At 34.6% G+C, this 21885-nt stretch overlaps 1 protein-coding gene across 1 annotated transcript in view; it reads left to right on the forward strand.

Annotated features, from left to right (window-relative positions):
- The window catches only part of LOC138693352 (zinc finger protein ZFP2-like), a 33087-nt gene extending 13381 nt beyond the window's left edge, over window positions 1-19706 (forward strand). The window contains exons 3-5 of the mRNA XM_069817269.1: window positions 265-399; window positions 11700-11782; window positions 17532-19706. Of these exons, the coding sequence (XP_069673370.1) occupies window positions 265-399; window positions 11700-11782; window positions 17532-18444 (1131 nt within the window). The 3' untranslated portion in view covers window positions 18445-19706. The remainder of the gene's footprint in view (window positions 1-264; window positions 400-11699; window positions 11783-17531) is intronic.
- Window positions 19707-21885: the final 2179 nt, after the last annotated feature.

Genomic DNA, 21885 nt, shown 5'->3' on the forward strand with positions numbered 1-21885 from the left:
CGGCGTAATGTGAGCTGGACTCCATTACAGTTTTGGCTCCATTTTATTCATGTTCATAAATGAAGTATTACCTTCTCTTCGACATATTTTGCTTTTAAAATCTGTTATCCAATTTTTTTCAATTAATTGCATAATTTCTCGCCTGTGCTGCAAGTAGTATTGAAGCACTGGTATGCAGAGCCAGAGTGCAACCTGTAACACTTGTGATCAGCTTCTGTCATGTTGTTGTATATTACTAAGTCAGAATGTGTCTGTGTTCTGCAGGAAGGGAATTTATTGGATCTGCACGTGACTAAGATAAAGGAAGAATACTTGGACGACAGATACAATCACACACAAATAAAATTTGAAGAAATGATATTGCCCATTAACTTTCCCGTGGTGAAGTGTGAAGCCGAGGTGAGTGGAGCTTATTGGTGTGCTGGCTCTTCTTTCCAGTGTTTAGCTTGTATTCTTTTCGTCACAGAATCTTCTCTATACAACTATGGAGATAGCGAATTTTAATTGACAGTGGGGACAGTGAAGCTATCTGCATGTTACTTATTGTTTATTTCGAAATAGCTTAAATTTGAATTGCGATATGGGTCTTACGCTTAAGCAGTAATTGTCCACACCCGTGGAGTAACTGTGAGCGCGCCTGGCGGCGTAACCAGGTGGCCCGTGTTCGAATCCCGGTCGGGGCCAGTTACCTGGTTGAGGTTTTTTCCGGGGTTTTCCTTCAGCCCAATACGAGCAAATGCTGGGTAACTTTTGGTGCTGGACCCCGGACTCGTTTCACCGGCATTATCACCTTCATTTCATTCAGACGCTAAATAACCTAGATGTTGATACAGCGCCGTAAAATAACCCAATAAAATAAAAATAATGCAGTTATTTTTGGTAAGGAATTTTATTTTTATTGTATTTATTAACATTCCATGGTATTCATACATAGCTTTACAGCTAGAATATGGAACAAGTCAAAAAACAAAAGTCTTAATTTATAGTCACAGTCTAGATGAAATATATATACAGACGAGATTTGCAATATAGTCTACTAGTACAACACAAAGTAGGAAGGAATTCAAAATCAGTTTTATGTACGAAATGGAAATATAAATATTGGAGATTTATCCTTCGAAGAGGTGGAAAAATTCAAATATCTTGGAGAAACAGTAACAAATGTAAATGACACTCGGGAGGAAATTAAACGCAGAATAAATATGGGAAATGCCTGTTATTATTCGGTTGAGAAGCTCTTATCATCCAGTCTGCTGTCCAAAAATCTGAAAGTTAGAATTTATAAAACAGTTATATTACCGGTTGTTCTATATGGCTGTGAAACTTGGACTCTCACTCTGAGAGAGGAACATAGGTTAAGGGTGTTTGAGAATAAGGTGCTTAGGAAAATATTTGGGGCTAAGCGGGATGAAGTTACAGGAGAATGGAGAAAGTTACACAACACAGAACTGCACGCATTGTATTCTTCACCTGACATAATTAGGAACTTGAAATCCAGACGTTTGAGATGGGCAGGGCATGTAGCACGTATGGGCGAATCCAGAAATGCATATAGAGTGTTAGTTGGGAGACCGGAGGGAAAAAGACCTTTAGGGAGGCCGAGACGTAGATGGGAGGATAATATTAAAATGGATTTGAGGGAGGTGGGGTATGATGATAGAGACTGGATTAATCTTGCACAGGATAGGGACCGCTGGCGGGCTTATGTGAGGGCGGCAATGAACCTTCGGGTTCCTTAAAAGCCATTTGTAAGTAAGTAAGTACAACACAAAGTTTTAGTATCAATATCATGAAGTGTTATAGAATGTCATGAATTCACCTACAGAATAGCAGGCGTGAGAAATTAGGTACTTTTTTAATTTGATCCTAAATAATCTTATGTTTTGAGTTTCATTTTTTATATCGATAGGGAGGCTATTAAAAATTTTTACTGCCATATAACGCACTCCTTTTTGATAGCACGATAGACTTGCCGATGGAGTATGAAAGTAATTTTTTTGACGTGTATTTATGCTATGAACTGTTGAATTAGTTACAAAGTTTTCACGATTACATACGAGAAGACTATTAATGAAAAGATATACTGACAAGCCATGGGCATTATTTGTAGTTTTTTGAAAATAGTCCTACACGATTCTCTAGATTTGGCACCTACTATTATTCTAATTACTCTTTTTTGTAATAGAAATATACTGTTACTATCTGTAGAATTTCCCCAGAATATTATTCCAAAACTCATTACCGAGTGGAAGTATGCAAGGTATATTGTTTTTAAGGTATTGATATTTACTATCTTTTGCATAGATCTAATAGCAAAACAAGCTGAATTTAGTTTGGGGGTAATTTCTTTAATATGATTTTTCCAATTTAACACATTATCGATTTTTAAGCCAAGAAATTTGGTTGTCGTTTCAAATAGGCATCTGTTGTTAATTATTGCGCTAGAAATTTGCGAGGTTGAATTTGCACAGGATTTAAATTGAATTATGTTAGTTTTGTTAGAATTTAATACCAATTTATTGAGTGAGAACCAGTCACATATTTTGAAGAGAATTTCCTCTGTTCAAGATTGGAATGTGTTGGAGTTATTGGCTCTAATTACTGTACTTGTGTCATCTGAACATAATATGGGATGACCTACATCTTTTATTAGGGGGCAAGATCATTTATAAGCACTAGAAAAAGTAGGAGACCTAATGTTGATCCTTGAGGAATTTCCATTATTAATAGTTCCCCATGTCGATGCAGATTTCATAGTTGTATTGATTTTAACTTTGTTTCCTATCTATGAGATATGGGTGAAACCATTGGTGTGCAACACCTTTAATTCCATAATAATCTAATTTATCTAGCAGCATTTTGTGATTAATATAAGACAAGGAAAAAGACAGAAATAGAAAAGGAAAAAGAAAGAGATGGTAGGAAGTGTTTGAATTTCCTTGCACTTAGTATGGATAGAATCCAACTTAATTAAAACTCAAGGTCAAGTTTTCAAGTTGACGAAATGGTTTAACGAATTTTCTAACCAATTTTGTCCCTAAGATATAATTGTGTTTATGTTCGTAGGAAAATAATCCCTGTGTACTGCAGCTTTAGTCTAATAGTCTAGTTCTTAATTTAGTCTGGCAGAAATTATGGAGTTAAATTCGAATAAATTAGTCAGTAATTGTTACCCGCATATGCACAAAAGTAAGTGATCAATTGAATATGTTTGCTAACTGCTTGGATTATGAGCTTAGAAATGCTACTAGAATCCAACTGAAGAAGACCATTATACAGGGGAAGGTGTTGTACAAGAGACAGTATATACATTAGTGGCAAAAAAAAATTGGACCGACCCGTGTAGCCGATTTCAGAGCCTTGTTCACTCCAGAGCATGATAGACTGGTAACTAAGACTTTCGTGGTTCGAATCCTGCAGGAAACTTTTTTTTTGTTCCTTATTCATATTTATTCCCAATACTTTTCGATTGCAGCGATATTTTACTACTTAATTAACTTATTATTCCCAGAACATGAATTTTACCAGCAATCTAAAAGTATTGGGAATAAATTTGAATAAAGAACAAAAAAAGTTCCATTCCCAGGCAGGATTCGAACCATGAAAGTCTTACTTAACAGTCTATCGTGATCTGGAGTGAACAAGGCTCTGAGATCAGCTAGAAGGGTCGGGCCGGTTTTTTTTTTTTGCCATTACTGTACCAGGGGACAGTAGTAATTCCAGAGATAATAGAGTACACAAAAATTTTACTCCCTCTTCAAGGAAGGATATTTGGTGTGACATGTTGGACATTCTGTGCGTATTGCAAATAGCTAGTCTACGGAGACCGATTTTGTATTTATAATTTTTTTCCGGGAAAAAGTTTGTATTTCCTAATAGTAAATGCAATTTTTTTATAATAAAGAGCATTTCTTTATTAATTTTTAATATACATATTTTGTGAGTTCTAGCCTAAGTTCTTTTAATATTAGTAATTATTTGTCTTACATTTTATACATTTTTACCTCCATGTGCATAAATTTGTACAAGGGGACAGTTTGAAGTGTCCCTTTTACATAGCAAAATACGAGGCGTTCAGAGCTAAAGTGGATCAAGTCACAAATTTTAATAAATCGAGTTTTAAATCATTTTCTGATTATCTGAAGTTGGATCTTTTCCGAGCAGTAATGGATAAAGTCTTAATTCCAAGCATTCGCCGATAGGTGACACCAGTCACTTTTGGCTCAGATTATTTGTTCACGACGTTCTGAGCCATAGTGAATCAAGTCACCAAAGGGTTGCATCAATTAACATCACAATTGTTTATATTTTATAAATCTGGAATTTGAGAATTGAGCAATAAAATGATTGCTAGTGAAATTAGATAATGCACTAGAGCCAGTTAACTGTAAATCCTATTATCTCAAAACTACGTCTCATGGACTTGATCCACTTTAGCTCTGAACGCCTCATCTTACTTCACTTTGTACTTAATATTTCAGAATAAGATTAGGTAACTACTTTAATCCTTTTATAAATTTTGTGATCCTAATATATCCTAAAATATACTTTTGTTTAATTAGGCATGCTAAGAAGTTTATTAGAAAGAAAACGAGAACTTCCGTCCAAAGAAAGCACTGAAAGAGCATATATTATTACGATGTACCGGAGTAGGCCTACATATGATATTTCAGTGCAGAAAGATATTCATTGAAAGTGCAGTTAATGATGTTATTGAAGGAAAATTGTCAATACAGTCTGCTGCAAGGGAATATGATGTAGCAAAATCAACAGTTGCTCGTCATGTACTTTCAATGAAAAACCAGAATTCAAAATTTTCTTATGAACCAAAATTTTATGTACATAATTTTTTTTTTTTACCTAGGAAGAAACTGAATTGGTGAAATACTTCAAACAATCTGTTAGACTACATTACGAATGACAACTCAAATGTGAGAAAATCAGTATATCAATATGGGAATGAAAATGGGAAATCTCCTCAAAAATGGGAAGAGAAGAAGATAGCATGAAAAGAAAGGCTTCCGTATTTCATGCAAAGACAGAAGCAACATGTTTTTCTTGCTCCATGGCTTTCAATAAGCTTAGAGTGTCAGAGTTCTATCAGAACTATATGAGACTGTTGAAGCGTAAAAATTACCAAGCACAACAAATATGGAATTTGAATGGAACAGGTTAGGTTATTTTACGACGCTTTATCAACATCTTAGGTTATTTAGCGTCTGAATGAGATGAAAGTGATAATGCCGGTAAAATGAGTCCGGAGTCCAACACCGAAAGTTACCCAGCATTTGCTCATATTGGGTTGAGGGAAAACTCCGGAAAAAACCTCAACCAGGTAACTTGTCCTGATCGGGAATCGAACCCGGACCACCTGATTTCAGGGCTAGACGCGCTAACCGTTACTCCACAGGTGTGGACGAATGAAACAGGTTTGCCAACTGTGCAGACTCCTCCATAAGTGATTGCACAGAAAGGAATGAAATAGCTGGATAGCATGACATCTGCTGAAAGTGAGGAAAATGTCACTATGATTGCTGGAATAAATGGAGTTCTTAACAGTGTTCCACCACTTTTTGTATTTCTGAGGGAACATTTTAAAGACTACATGCTAAAAGATGCGCCAGCAGGGTCAGTAGGTGCAGCAAATCAGACTGATTGGTCCAATGGAGATATTTTCCTGCAGTATATGGAACATTTTATTAACCATGTATAACCATTAGAAATTAATCCTATTATTATGATTTTTGGCAATCACGAAAGCCGTATCTCAGATCTTGTTATCAACAAGGCTAAAAGTTCTCATATGGCCCTTCAAACACTAGCTCCTCAGAACAGCCACAAGCTGCAACCATTAGACAAGTCTGTGTAGGGATCAATGAAGACATACTACTTCACTGCCATGACTGATCATTTAAATTCACCTGGAAATGCAGGAACATTTGTGACCATTTATGATGTAGCAGAATTTACTAACTGTCGTTTAAACTCAAAAATATTGTTAATGGCTTCAATTCAATTCAATTTATTAAGCCATTGAACATACAGTGATAGGCTTCGTCACAATATAGAAGGGAGGAAAAAAACATACATTTGAAAATACATGTACAATTGAAAACAGTAAAGTTTAATTAAAATGGAAACACAAAACATTTTGCAACTCTAAAATTAATGAAAACACTTCACTCTTAATGTAATAATTGTAACTAAATGTAAATAACTTTATTTATTAAAAAGCAATTTCGTATGAATTTATGTTAAGGAACTCATCTACAGAGTAGAAAGGATTAATTAAAAGCCAATTATAAAATCTAGCTTTGAAACTATTGGTTGGTAACTTATAATATTGACTGGGAAGCTTATTATATAATTTCATCCCCGTGACAGAAAAATGTGTACTAGTTTTATGTAATCTATAGTACGGAATATTAATTTGTTCACTATTTGTAATTTCATGATGATGTATATTGGCTGTTAATGAGTAATTGTCTATATTTTGTCGAGTGTAAAGGACTTAATATCTGTGATTGTTTGAAAAGAGGTCGACAATGTTCAAGATAGTTTAATTGACATAGAATTCTAATGGCTTTCTTTTGCAAAATCAAGACAATCCCAATTTTGCTACCATTTCCCCAGAAAATTAAGGCATACCTAATTGTCGAGTGAAAGAACGAAAAGTAGGCACATATTAAATAATTTTGAGATACACAAGTCACTAATTTCTTTAATAAATATATAACTCTTGATAATTTTGTGCATAAATATATTCGATATGTTTTCCCATGTTAAAGTTGAGTCTATAAAAATTCCTAGAAATTTTGTACAGTTTTGTATGTTGTCCTTTTTTATTACATGATTTAGGGTAAAAGTTATGTTGATAGTCTTTTCTTGATTAAGCAAAACTAGATTCAAACTATAAAGCCATCTGTAATAGAATATCATTGGTTAGAGGATGTAATTCATTCAGAGTAGAGCTAGAACATAAGAATGTTGTTGTTGTTGTTTTCTAATGCCAGGCGTTTGACAATAAAGTCATTTGACCTCTTGCACTCCAATATTTTTCAAAGATATTATCATGACCAGCCACTGAAGCACAGATTTTGAGGTAGAACATAAGAATGTAGTGTCATCAACATACATAACTGTTATAGGTTTAATGAATTTAGGAAGGTCATTTATTGCTACTAAGAATAGTAGTGGACCAATTATTGAGCCTTGTGGAACACCATAATGTATACTGGAAAGAATTGACCAATTTTCACCTGTTGAGACTAATTGCTTTCTGCCGTGAAGATAGGTTTTGAAAATATTTAGTGTATTCCCTCGAATACCATAAAATTCTAATTTTGATAAAATTAAGTTGTGATCAACGCAATCAAACGCTTTGGAGAGATCACAAAACACAGCATTAACTTGTGACCTATTTTCAAAATTTCTTAAAATTTCGGTTATTATTTCAAAGCAACAGGAATTATTCCTCTCAACATAGACATCTGCAATGGTATGGATTCTCTCCCAGCATTCGATATTGACCATCCAAATCCATCAACACCATCTAATACTAATAATGTACATCCCAGTCCTGTTGAATTCACACCATCTTCCTCCACTACACCTATGAAGAAGATTACACGAGATATGATCCCACCATTTCCCAAAGCAGGGGAAAGGAAAAGGCAAAACAAACGAAGGAAAGGGAAAATTCGAATTCTGAGTGACACTCCTGAGAAAAATGAGATTGACTGCTACAAGAAATCAGCAAAAGAAAAACCAAACCAGATACAGAAGTGGAGGAAGCTCTTTAAGAAGACGGAAGATGAGGATAAAAGCTCTGAGCAAGAAGAGGAAACACAGTCTGATGAGTATGATTTTGACGAAGAACTACGGGAAATGGAATTTGAAAAATGATTAGCTGATGAGATCATTCTGCTAGAAGGCTGAAGAGGCGAAAAAGCAAAGAAACATTTTGTGACTGCGGTAATTGAAACAAAAAGTGAGAGTGAGTTTGAAGTTCACTACCTGGGTCGTAACTAAAATTGGAAAAGTAAAACTGACAGTAGTAGTGAGAAAGTGAGTCCACAGCTGTCAACTTTGATTGAACGTTACCATTCAATAAACACAGTATAAGTGTGCGAGCGGCAGAGAATAGAATTATTAATCAGTAACCTATAGTTAGAATATCATATTTAACTTTTCTCTATGAAAGAAAATATATCATGCATTAAATCACCGCCATCTTAAATTATAAGCCATGATGTTGATAAATTTGGCAATGCTGTGCAAAGGCTGATGGAAGTGTAAACATGCATTGTCTATTGTTGCTAATTGCATAATTTAACAGCATTGATCAAGATGATATGATATAAATTTGCGGTTGCTTAATGCTTCGGTAATGTGATAACTTATTTGTTGTCATCGAACTTTGAGAAATCTGTAACAGTAAGTATTCTCGGTTTAATAATATATAATCTTCACTGAAAATTACAGCTGATACGATTTTTGTTCCTTTTGTAACTTGCTGTACCATTTTTGTCAATTTCAGATGCCTAGAAGTCAAATTATGACACCAGTGCAAGTCAAATTATGACACCAGTGTCAGATTAAATGGTAGGCCTACTGTTTCTATGTTTTTTTTTCCCCAAAGAAGAGAGACTAAAACAAGCTTGGCTTCGTGCTATCCCACGAAAATATCGGCAACCAACGTCATCATCAGCTGTTTGTGCCAATCACTTCGATGAAAAAGACATAATTCTATATGAAAACTGGAGAAAATAAGATGACACAATTTCAAAATTAGTATTGAGACTCCCTAAATTAAGAGATGATGCAGTGCCCTGCAAGTTTCCGAATTTGCCATCGTACTTAAGTAGTAGCACACCAAGTGAACGACGAGATCCTGATTCCCGGAGAGAAGATATTAGAAAAAGAAATGAACAAAAAGTGATGGAATTGGAGAAAGAAGATATAGTAGGTAATTGCAGTGCGTTTGTTAGCCATTTCACTGAAAAGTTAAAACTTTGTTAGTGGCAGCACAAGCAAGGTGATCAGTGTTGTATGGTTTTACATATTGAACATTGACATAAGTGAGAACGTCACTTCCAAGCTTAGTGTTATACAGGGTGTTTCAAAAATACGGGGCATAATTTCAGGTATGTATTTCCCACATGTAGACAATCAAAATAGCTCATTACAACATGTGTCTGCAAATGCTTTATTTCCGAGTTATGGCCTTCACAACATTGAAATTCACCGCAACGTTTTTCTTTCCGCAGGTCGTTGCCGTCAAAGGAGACATTAAGAGGGCACTCTGACAGTTCATTCCGAGGCGAAGGCTACATTCATTGTTGTGATCGATTAGTTGGACCCCATGTACTTGTAAACAGACTTACGGGGCAGGCGTACACAAACTTCCTGGAAAACACCATACCTCATGTTTTAGAAGACACTCCACTGATCAATCGTCAACACATTCACTTCTTGCATGATGGCGCTCCTGCACACTTCAGTCGTACGGCTCGCCGGTACTTGGATCGAAGGTTTCCTGATCGATGGATAGGTAGAGGTGGCCCGATTGCTTGGCCTCCACGCTCACCTGATCTGAACCCTCTCGATTTCTACTTGTGGGGCCATTTAAAATCATTGGTTTATTCGTCTCCGGTGCCTGATTTGGAATCCCTTCGGAATCGAATTGTGGCATGTTCTGAGGACATACGCAATACACCTGGAGTTTGGGATCGTGTTCGCAGTTCAATGAGACATCGATGTGAGGTCTGTATTCAAGCAGGAGGTGGACATTTTGAACATCTTCTGTAATGACAACGACCAGCGGAAAGAAAAACGTTCCGGTGAATTTCAATGTTGTGAAGGCCATAACTCGGAAATGAAGCATTTCCGGACACATGTTGTAATAAACTATTTTGATTGTCTACATGTGGGAAATACATACCTGAAATTATGCCCCGTATTTTTTAAACACGCTGTATACAGTATTATGATAGATAAGAATTTGAATTTGAGGGTATTTTTAAAAGATAACGAAATTCCAGTCCTATTTGCAGGGGCTCCTATACTAAGTAAATGGACACAACTAGACAGGTTACTTTTGAAGTATTATAACCTTAGTATACAGTTCGTAGAAGTACAGACAATAGATAATGCGCTTTGAGCAAAGCAGTGGAATTAGCCGAGCTTGAAGATTTTCCTAATAAGACAACATTGCAACTTGTGAGTGACCAAGTGAAACTCGTATCAGGTACCAAGAAACAATATTCGTCTGTATATGTAGACAGTGAATTAATTAACGATTTTTACTCAGTCTTGTCAAGTAGCTGTTTAGAAAATTATGAGATATCAAATAGCTCTGAGGTGTTGTATGTATGTGCTTATGTGTCACATAGTGTCTGTCAGGTTTTGAATTGTGAGCTGTGTGTAGATCTGCTGAGAGAGGAAAAGGGAACTGAAGTGAATGGTACTTATTTTGACCATTTACAAAAGGGAGGGCTATCTGTGCCAATAGATTTGGTTGCTTGTATTTTTTTCCATGTGGCCTCCATGTCCCAGCACATTATTAACTCTCCAGAATTAGCCACCAAATTTTTTGAAGTAGATGAGCAAAGAAATATCCTTGTTAAACTATCAAAATTGAGCTTGGAGAACAAAGCTGTTTACAGTGACATAGATGATGCAACTGTGGTCAGAATGTGAAGGACTTAATTTCGGAAGTTTGTGAATATTGTGTTAAACAATTGTGTAAATAATGAAACTGAACAAAGCAGCAACAAAAGAAAACTGCAGCCCCTAGGGTATTAGAAGATACAGTATGCAATACCTTGTTTAAAATTATGTATTAATATACCTCTAAGGATTTGAGATTTAGTTTTTTTTTTTTTTTTTGTCTTATAAAGTTTTACATCATTGCAATGTTGTGATTTATACATGGAAATATTTTTTCCTCTGATTTGTTCATTAGAATTGTCGTTTGGTGTAGGACTACCACTTGACAGCTCTGCTGTGTTGCCACATCTATGAACATGGCTTGTTAATTTAAGATGACAGTGATTAAATACCTTAGCAAAACATATACCGGTAATGAGAATTATGTTTTCGTAGTTCCTAAATAAAATTAAGTAAACATGCATAATACCATCATTATCACGCAAATATTGCATGGCAATAATTTTCTGTCATTCAATTTTAAATTTATGTTATAAACTTCAAATAAAAATACAAAAATTGTGTTAGTGCAATTTGTGAATACTATGCATTTTTCTTCTCGTCAATTTTTTTTTTTTTTTTTGCAACATGTTGACTCAAAAATAATGCACGTAAAATTGAAGATTTTTGAGTTTATATCGTGTATTAATGCATTTATATTTATCTCATGTATTTTCTATTTTATACACCTCATTCGCTCCTAAAAACCCTCAAAATGCCGCTTCTGAATAGGAACAACAGATTTACATTATACCAGAGTTCTGTGGGATTTTAAATTACACCTTCATTGTGTCACATGTTGAAAAAGGTTGAAAAACTCTGTTCTGTAAGGAAAAGAAGTACCCCATGAGAAAGCTGCCCGAAGAATTGACTTCTGTTAGCTAAAATTGTACTAGGACCAAGTGCAATTTAAACGCAGTTCTGTGGCATCTAAAATCTGCAAATGTAAGTTGTGCTATCTGTATGTTTTGTTTGCTCTGTATTTTTAGGAAGGGCAGAGTGACTTGGTCACAGTGAATGAGGAGCCAAAGCTGGAAGCAACAGCGGAGGATTACGAGGTTTTCACCGAAAGGTGAGTGTTATGTGCGAGTTTTCACATAGAGAGTTCATTGTGTTTGAAATTACCGTTTTCTTTATTGCCAAGAAGCCCCTTCAGCTCCTTTTGTAATAGTAAATTCCATTGTTCCAAGTCTTTAAACCGTTGTTACTAGCTTAATATTCGCAAAACAACAAATACGAAGTTACAAATGACACCAATAGAAATTTTGTCATGATAATGCTTATTAATAAATGGTATCAGTTACGTTCCACTGCCAAGTTTTTCTAATTTTAAAGCGAGAAAATAAACAAACTGTATATAGCATAAGAATAAAGCATAAAATAATTTATACCACATTTTCAATTCATACTTGGGAACTGTCTCACAAAATATCACGATGGGTTAATAATTTTTTATGTGGAGTAACGGTTAGCGCATCTGGCGGCGAAACCAGGTGGCCCGGGTTCGATTCCCGGTCGGGTCAAGTTACTTGGTTGAGATTTTTTCCGGGGTTTTCCCTCAACCAAATATGAGCAAATGCTGGGTAACTTTTGGTGCTGGACCCCAGACTCGTTTCACTGGAATTATCACCTTCATATCATTCAGACGCTAAATAACCTCATGTTGATAAAGCGTCGTAAAATAACCTACTAAAATAAATAAATAAATAATTTTTTATGTAGCTTATTCTCCGCCTAAGGCGTTGCTCATGAATTTTCATACACTTGTTTTCCTGTTTCTAAGAAGGAGAGTGTAATTTTGAGATGAGAATGTAATTTCAGACTGCCTTACATTAATTAATTCTTTCTGCCTTTGATTACACAAGGTTGCGAAATTAAATTTGGTTCAAGATTTTTAATATCGAAGGTTGATTTTGATTAATTGTTGGGTTCTGTTGAAGGATATGAAGTCAGATTTGTCTGTCAAGTATGAAAAAAATTTGTATAATGATTTGAAGAACTGCCATATTTATAGTTCCATTCATGTAATATTAACACATTTAAACACATAAATCTAGTAATCTTTGAAAATGTCTATATGGTAAACAAAATCAAACATCACTATCTTGTTCATATTCACAATTTAGGTTCAAGCCATTCCAAATCTCATGCAGACACTTCATTTTTTCAATACCGCTTCCTCTTCATCTAGAAGTTCTGGCTTCGAGATTGTCTTCTATACATTGCCTCTTTTCATAGACAAACAGTAGTCAACCATCATCCGACCTGCCTTGATAACGCTTTTTTATTTCTTTCATGTCTTGATGAACCCATTCTTCTTGTTCTTCACTGTAATCTCCAAGCTAATCAGGGAAGAAGTCAAGATCGCTAGGATGAAGGAAATGGATTTCAATGCTCATATTGCATCCTACATTTTTCACAGCTACCAATATATTTTCTATAATGTTTTTCAAATCTGGGTGTTTCCTATTCATCAAGGAGTTATGAACCACATTGTTAAATCCAGTCCAACCAGTCATTCTTCAAGAGTCATTCAATTTTCAATGTATTCATCTTTTATCTAACTTATGTTGGGCCCAACTAATATTTCTTCTTTAATTTAACCTCATAGAGAAAGGAAAATGTAAAACTTATGTATTTAAAACAATCACCATCTTTATGCTGTGCATTTACTGTTTCATTATTCCCAGTTTAAAGTGAAGAGGCGCCAAGATGATCTCTCTTTTCACCAGATATTCTCTAATGATAATTTTCTACCCAGCATTCATTGCTTTTCTAGCAGGCCATTCTCTTCTAACCCAATGTGATGCACGAGCACGACTGTTCCAGAGGCACAGGAAACTAGGGAACTTTGTAAAGCCTGACTGTTGTCCCAACAGCATTCCTCTGACTTTCAGGTTTCCACATACTACCCATTGGTGTTCTGTATAGTTTAATGCCTTCAACATCTCCATGTTTTCATAATTTTCCTTTAAATGCACAGAATATGCTACTGGTATATAAAATTACGCGAACTTAAGAAATTGCATAAAAACTGTGACTGTTTGACGAAAACTGATTTTATTTTTACAGAGAGCTGAAAAGATCATTCAAAAGGACTCTTTGTCATGTAAAGCGCCAAAACATGGCAACCGTGTGTTATAAGTATAGCCTACTGTTATTCAAAGATAAACCACACATGTTGGGCCAATTATACAGTGTTCATAGATTTGATAAGAAACGTAAAAAATATATATTACAGTTATATGAACACTAATAAACAGGGAACGGATTTATATGGACTAAAAATATATGAAATATGTAAATATATATGTAGTTATTTTTACCAAAATATGGAATTAAATATGGATTTTTACCAAAATATGGAATTAAATATGGACTTAAAATTATAAAAAAATGACTATGTACGTTAAATATTGGTACATTTTAATCAAACTAAACAAAAAATATAATGGACGTACCTTATCTTCCAATGTAGTTTCAACAAAACACAATTTTTATTGTCTGTTACCATAACAATAGGTTACAAACATTTCTTTCAAGTGCTGAAAAGTGAATCTTCTTCTATTGTCTCTGAGGATAGATTTATACTGACTAAAAGAGCGTTCGACGTCACAAGAAGTAACTGGTACATAATTCAATTTCACAATGTCTGCTGGGGATAAGTCCAAGTTAATCTTCACTGTTGATTCACCACTCATCACAGCAACAACCTTTTGTAGTTCTTCATATCCAGGGTTTTTTGAAAGTACAGTGTCCACCTTAGCTCTTACTGCATCTGCAACTTTACCTCTACCACGATTCAGTTGTTCCACAGTACTATTTATAATTTCAAAACTTTCAGATAGTGAAAGGTGCCTATTTTGGAGACTTTTGAGCGTTTTTATGATGCATGAAAATGTATGCTGAATGTGAGCTAAGTCATTCTTCACACTTATGTCACAGGTAACTGTTTTCGCAGTATCAATTGAGACTGCATCTTCAGAGTCCAATGCAAGGAGAACATTGTTAATAGAGTCTATATGTTCGGCATAATATTCAACTGCTTCTAGCCATGTACCCCATCTAGTTAAAATTGGCTTTGGTGGCAATGGAATTTCAGGGTACATTTCTTTCAACACGTTAACTCTACTGGGAGCTTTGAGAAATACTTTTTTCACTGATGAAATCAACAAATCTACTTTAGGGAAATTGTCTCTGACCACTTCTGCCACACGATGAAATGCATGCGCCACACAAGTAAAATGAGTCAATTTAGGATATACAACAGATAATGCTTGTCCAGCTTTGACCATATAAGGGGCAGCATCGCTAATAAAGAATAACACATTATCGTACATAATACCCTTTGGCCACAGGATACCCATAGCTTCGTTGAACAGTTTAACTATAGTTTTGTTATTGCACTTTTCTAGAACATCACAATGTAAAAGAATTCGTTCAGAATATTGTTCACTTAACAAACCGATAACTACATTACCAACAAGTCTACCTTCTTTGTCGGGAGTCTCATCAATGGAAACCCAAATTGAACTATCTTTAATTTCATCTCTTATCTTCTGTATTGTCTCATCGTAGATGGATGGAGCATACGTCTTCCTAAGTGTTGACTCATCCGGGATTGTATGTTGAGTATATTTTTCAAGGAATTCCCTGAAGACCTTATTCTTTAGTTTGTAGAGAGGAATATCAGCAGAGATGAGAGAACGGCACAGGTCGATGTTAAACTCAGATCTTACATTCGATGTTGTTGGTTGTGTTAAAAACAATTGTCTCTGCTTGGAATTTAGTTGTTTGTTGGCCTGATGTTTACTAGTTGTAATGTGTTGTTGCACCAGGAACTTTTGTGTAGATGATACTGCACACTGACACAAATTACAAAATAATATTTTATTGTCAGTTGATAAATCATCTTCTTTAAATTCTGAAATGTAACTTGTTAGTTTTGATTTTAAATTGACTGAATGACGTACTTTTGGCATATTTACCGTCTTTATAGTATGATTTACAAAACTGAACCTATGTGTACTCTGACTGGCATTTAACTGTTGAGCTGCACAACTGAAGTCTGTTAAAAATTTTAAATTAAATTAATACAGTTTTGTAACTTACTTTCCCATTGTTGATAGGACTGCTAATTTTCAAATAACTCTGATGTTAAAGGGATTACTGAACATGTGTTTAAATCTCTATTGTTGAAATGTATTTTTAAAAGTTAATGGAATTTTGTTTTGTTTTATTGTTAAACCTAATATAATATGGACTGTTTTATATGAAATATGGAAAATATATGGAAATTAACGAAAATATGTACTAAACTCTAAAATATGGAAAAATATGGAAAATAAAAGTAGGATTTTTCAACCCTACACATTGTGAAACATAAAGATAATGCAAAATATAAATTATATTAGCTTTATAAGTAAATATGTATTTACATATAAATCCTTTCCCTGCTAATAAATATAATATAATTAGTAAAAAATAGTAAAAGTCAGACAGGTTTCGGAGATGCTTCTCCATCCTCAGTGACTTTACCACGATGGCTGGTTAGGGTGATCAAACCGCGTTGTTGCTTGGCTTAAAGGAGACATCTTTTTTTTTTTAAGCAATTTCAGAATCTAAGACAAGTTGTTGAGTTGATTTAACATAGTTATCATCCAAATTGTACTAATGTCCATTCTTTAACAAATTCGTTTCATTATCGTGAAGGACAACATGAGACAAGTTAATTATTCTTTCGTGAAAGGAGTATTGTGACGAAAAACTTTTATTGGCTTTTTCTTTTTTTGGTCTTTGAGTAGAACGTAAATTTTGAAGTTTCTTTTTTAATTTAAGAAATTGAAATCTAATTTTCTTACTTATACGTTGGAAGATCTCTTTCTGAAGTAATTCCCATTTTACGGGATGTACAATATTAAATATATTTAAGTGACCTTTGTATAGTTTCAAATTAAGTTCGTCTTTCTGTATGTAAGTAGTTTTGATCTCATTTTGTATCCAAGTTTTTGTACATTGTTTAACAATATGTCTAGAACCTCGAGAATCTGTGTTCGGTTGAATATTGACATATTTAGGTTTCAAGGCCTCCTTTAAGCAGGATTTATTAAACCTATTTTTTTTTATTTAAAAGTTCTATTTTAAGACGCACGTCGTAGTAAAAGTTGACCTATTTTTCTTCACTAGCTTTTTTCATATTCAAAGATAAACCACACATGTTGGGCCAATTATAGTGTTCATAGGTTTGATAAGAAACGTAAAAAATATATATTACAGCTATATGAACACTAATAAATATAATTATTAAAAAAAAAAGATCGGTCTCCTTTAAGCCAAGCAACAACGCGGTTCGATCACCTGAACCAGCCGTCGTGGTAAAGTCACTGAGGATGGAGAAGCATCACCGAAACATGTCTGACTTTTACTAAATTTTTAATAATTATATTATATTTATTAGTGTTCATATAACTGTAATATATATTTTTTACGTTTCTTATAGCCTACTGTATTTAAAAACAATAATTGTGTACATGTCAAGCGAAATGGATGGTGACTTTGAACAGAAAAGTTTCGTAACGAAATGAGTCAACTAAGAGTTGACAGACGTGATATTTTCCTCATAAACATTTATTGTATGGGTCAAGGTCGAAACGTTGAGACAATTTTAATACTTCCTATATCACTTATAAATTATTTAGAAGGTTGTATCTTAAATGGTCATGTACCTCCTGATGAAATATGTTTGTTTTAGTTTGAATAATCAGTTAATGAATATATATTAGTTGCCACTGTTTTATAGACTGATAGTATATTTTCGTCAGAATTGCAGCTACCAATGAAAGGACTGTATCATCAGAATTCGACGGTATTGCACATGAAGAGAACCAGGCCGTGTGTGAGATTCCCAAGAATTTAGTTTTCTTGGGATCACCTATTCGGATTGATGAAGATGAGAAAGAATTAGAATTCGAAGTGTCTAAAGTATGTCTCTCGAATTCGGCAAAACTAAACAGGCGTTTACGCAAGCACGTAAGCAAGAAACTTTTCAAATGCAATGTTTGTTGTAAGTGTTTCTTTGACTCGAATACACTAAAACGCCATGAACGCCTCCACACAAACGACAAACCTTTCAAATGTGATGTTTGTGGTATGTATTTCTCGCAGTCGGGTAACCTGAAAATCCATGAACGCCGACACACAGGCGAGAAACCTTTCAAATGTGATGTTTGTGGAAAGTGTTTTTCGAATTCGAGTAATCTAAAAACTCATGAACGGCGGCACACAGGCGAGAAACCTTTCACGTGTGATGTTTGTGGTATGCGCTTCTCGCAATCAAGTAGCCTAAAGAGACATGACTTCATACATACAGGCGAGAAACCTTTCAACTGTGGTGTATGCGGTAGGTGTTTCTCTAAGTCTTGTAGTCTAAGAACTCATGAACGCCTGCACACAGGCGAGAAACCTTTCATATGTGATGTATGTGGCATTTGTTTTTCTCAATCCAGTACTCTAAAAAACCACAAACGTCGGCACACTGGCGAGAAACCTTTCAAATGCGATGTTTGTGGTAGGCATTTCTCGAAGTCTAGTAGCTTAAAGAGCCATGAACGTTTGCACACAGGCGAGAAACCTTTCAAATGTGATGTTTGTGGCATATGTTTCTCGCAATCGGGTAGCCTAAGATACCATGAACGACAATGTGATGTTTCTGGTAAATTTTGCGAAGTTGACTAGCTTAAAATTCCATGAACCCCTGCACAGAGGCGAGAAACCTGTCAAACGCGAAGCTTGTGTTGAGTGTTTGTTGAAGACAATTAGACTAAAAGACCACGAATTCCGCCACATTGTGGAATGTCTTTTAAATATAATGTATGTCAGAAGTGTTTCGTTGGTTGCTCTAGCTTAAGTAGTCATGTACTTAAAGATTAGATGTTTGTGGTAGGTGTTTATCGCGATCCACATGCCTAAAAGGCCTGAACACCTCCATGCGAGTACCCTTTTAAATCTGAATTCTGTGAAACTTGTTCCTCTTGCAAGACTATTTTAAATACTGTACTGTATATATTATTCAGAAGGAGAATAACACAATCCTGGAAAGTATTCTGGGCGCTACAGTTTATACTCCTCGACAGGTCCATAAACCGCACACTCAGACTAGATGCTCTTAACTCCTGTGTATTCCCGGTGCTAACATACGGTTGCCAAACCTGGGCCCTCACAGAGAGGCAAAAGACGAACGTAAAATTAGTTATACATGCTTTTATGACTCCACATTTAATAATATAAGGTTTTAATTCTATATATTCTTAGTATTTTTATTGATTTTATTGTGATCATCACCTTATTGGCAACAATATATTTGAGATACCCATACAAGGGGATCTACTTTATATAACTATGTAAATTCACATTGTTTCAAATTAAATTTGTTTTTAAGATTTTAACAGGACATTTAATGTTGGTATGGATAATATTGTAACCATGTCATATTTTATTCTAGTCATGGCATTTTCAAATGTAAAACTTGTTTGTAATTGATTTTAGATGATGCTTATATCTTGTACCTGAAGCAGTGGCGTATACTGGTTAAAGGGTTTGGGCTACCACTGACCCTATTATTACACAAAATATATCTAACAATTACTTTAATTTTAATTACTGTGGTAAAACTAATAATACAAAATTATTACATTATGTTATATTATAAACTTTTTCTTTTGTAATTTCCTTGGGCTACCGCCAGTAGCCCGCAAAATACGCCCCTGACCTGAAGATGCCCCACTAGGGGCGAGAACATTAGTATCAAGATAAAATAGGATGTAATACATCAATAGTTTTCGTTCATATGTAATTCATTGCTTAAACCATATTGACGGAATAAATAATCAATCATATGTTGATATATGTTATTAACACGAGACTTAGCTGAAAAATTCCCAACATGAATTATAAATTTGACTCGTGATCAACAGACAAACACTGGATATCCTCGTAATATGGTACAAGATGGCCTGCCTGCCAATTAAGCTATTTCATTACCCTACTCGTATAGAAGAAAGACAAAAACACTTTTTAATTTTTTTTTTTTTTTACTAATGGCGGGTACTTGACTTACATCATTCACCCATATGTAGACAAATTTATCGACAGAGCTGTTGCCCAGGGTGTGCCATAAGAGGCTGGTCTACGGCACATGAGCAATGAGATGAGTTGATTATGGAGATTTCCTTGAATGCCACAGGAGAACCGAAGCTACCCGGAGAAAACTCCTGTGTTACCTGCACTGCGGACTTACCCAACACAAGTTATAAATTGGGTACACCAGATATCGAACCCGAGTCCACAGGATTATAAGTCCAGTGCTATAGCCGCGAAACCACCATGGAGTCTAGTACAATTATTAAAGACTTTAAATTTATTGTCGGAAAAGTAACAAAGATAATTCTCTGGGGGGGGGGGGGAGCTTTTTTTTTTCTAGGACACATGTTTTTAATCATACAATGTGCTCAGTAACATTTTATTAAAGTAATAATAACTTTACATATTTATCATGTTAATTATTATTCGCACTCATTCAAAACATGTAAAATATTACTAATAATCAAACAGTGTGAAATGTTGCTTTGTGCTACAAGATTACGAAATATATCGAGCTGTGTGAACTATACTGTACTGAGTATAATGATTGGAACAATATGAATGTGAATATGAAAACAGTTTATTTTCTTCAGCTTTTACATACGAAAAGTAATCTGTAATTATTCAATCAGGAATAAACTTTTCTTAACCTATTAAAGACCATGCTATGCAGTATCAGACACAGTGAAGCCTCCAAATTAAAATTTTCATATATTTACAATTCGGCGGGAATGGGTGTTTAACCTGTTTTCAAGAATGTTGTTACTACAATGACTACGAGGTAAGCCAGTAATGTCTAAGCAAGCGCATTTTTCTGATCTTGACGTCGTGAGCGGGCAGCAAGCGCTAAGTATGGAAAGAGGAAGGGTTGTGTATATAAATAAGCAACCTGTTGGATTAAGAAAACAGTGGTGCACAAACTTCAAATGGAACGTGAAATTTTATGTCGTTATTTTTATATGCCTTCTTTCTGTTTAATATTATCTATATTGTGTGTAAAACAAAAGTACTAACACTGATTTCTTAATGTTGCACTTGTGTTTTAAATCTTAACATAATAGAGAGTTAAGAAGGAATATTTACTTAAATTCCATAGTAGTATAATATTATACTGTATTAAGTGGATGAAACACATCATTCATAAAGAAAGTGGCATTCCAAAGAAAAGGACTATGACATGATAAGTTGGAATTTATATTGATGGTATCTTTAGCCTTACAAAAGTAATCAATAAACTAATTAGAATAATATTACAGTACAAAGCAAAGTTGCCTAGGTACTGTATCTGTTTTGAGTGTAACTAATATTAAATAACAAAGCTTATCGCATTATGCTTTTAAGGCGATATTTGTGAGCAACTTCCTATCATCAGAATATTAAATTATTTTCTCGAAATGTGCTGAAGCTATAGAGCTGACATTTTTACAACACATGGGCACGTATCTTTTGCTTATGATGTAACAGTAGTTGCTTTGTTAATTCATTTCCTTACAAACAATTTCCATGCGAATATTTTCAAAATTTTCAATACACTATCTTCAGTAATACATATATACGGTATATTAGATTTACGAAAACATTCTGTAAGGCTACTAAATAAATATGCCTATACCTGAAAATGTCATTTTTCTATACGAAAAGCGAGAAAATATTTCTTTTGAATAAAAAAATCAAACTTGTGAAAAAATGAGCATTAAAATTAAAACTTACATTCTTATAATACACTTATACTTCTCAGGCAAATCTAAAAATTAACATGGATGCAGTTTTAATAAGTTCTCTTCCCTTTATCTATTGAATCAGTGCTGGCCATCCCTGAATATAGCTCGACGAAGCGGCATATACCACTTCTTTCGTCTGTCTCTTTCCTTTCCGCTGTAAAGCACTCAGGCTCTCCTGGGCTCTAAAGCGCGCGCTTGCTCCTGTGGGCATCAATTGACATGCCTGGGGTAAGCTATAAAAATGTCTATTTCTTTCATATTACTTACACAAATTTTTAAATTTTAGTATCAACTGGTTGTTTTATGTGTAAAAAAA

The sequence above is a fragment of the Periplaneta americana genome, chromosome 17 (genome assembly GCF_040183065.1).
Source record: "Periplaneta americana isolate PAMFEO1 chromosome 17, P.americana_PAMFEO1_priV1, whole genome shotgun sequence".
Classification (NCBI taxonomy): Eukaryota; Metazoa; Arthropoda; class Insecta; order Blattodea; family Blattidae; genus Periplaneta; species Periplaneta americana.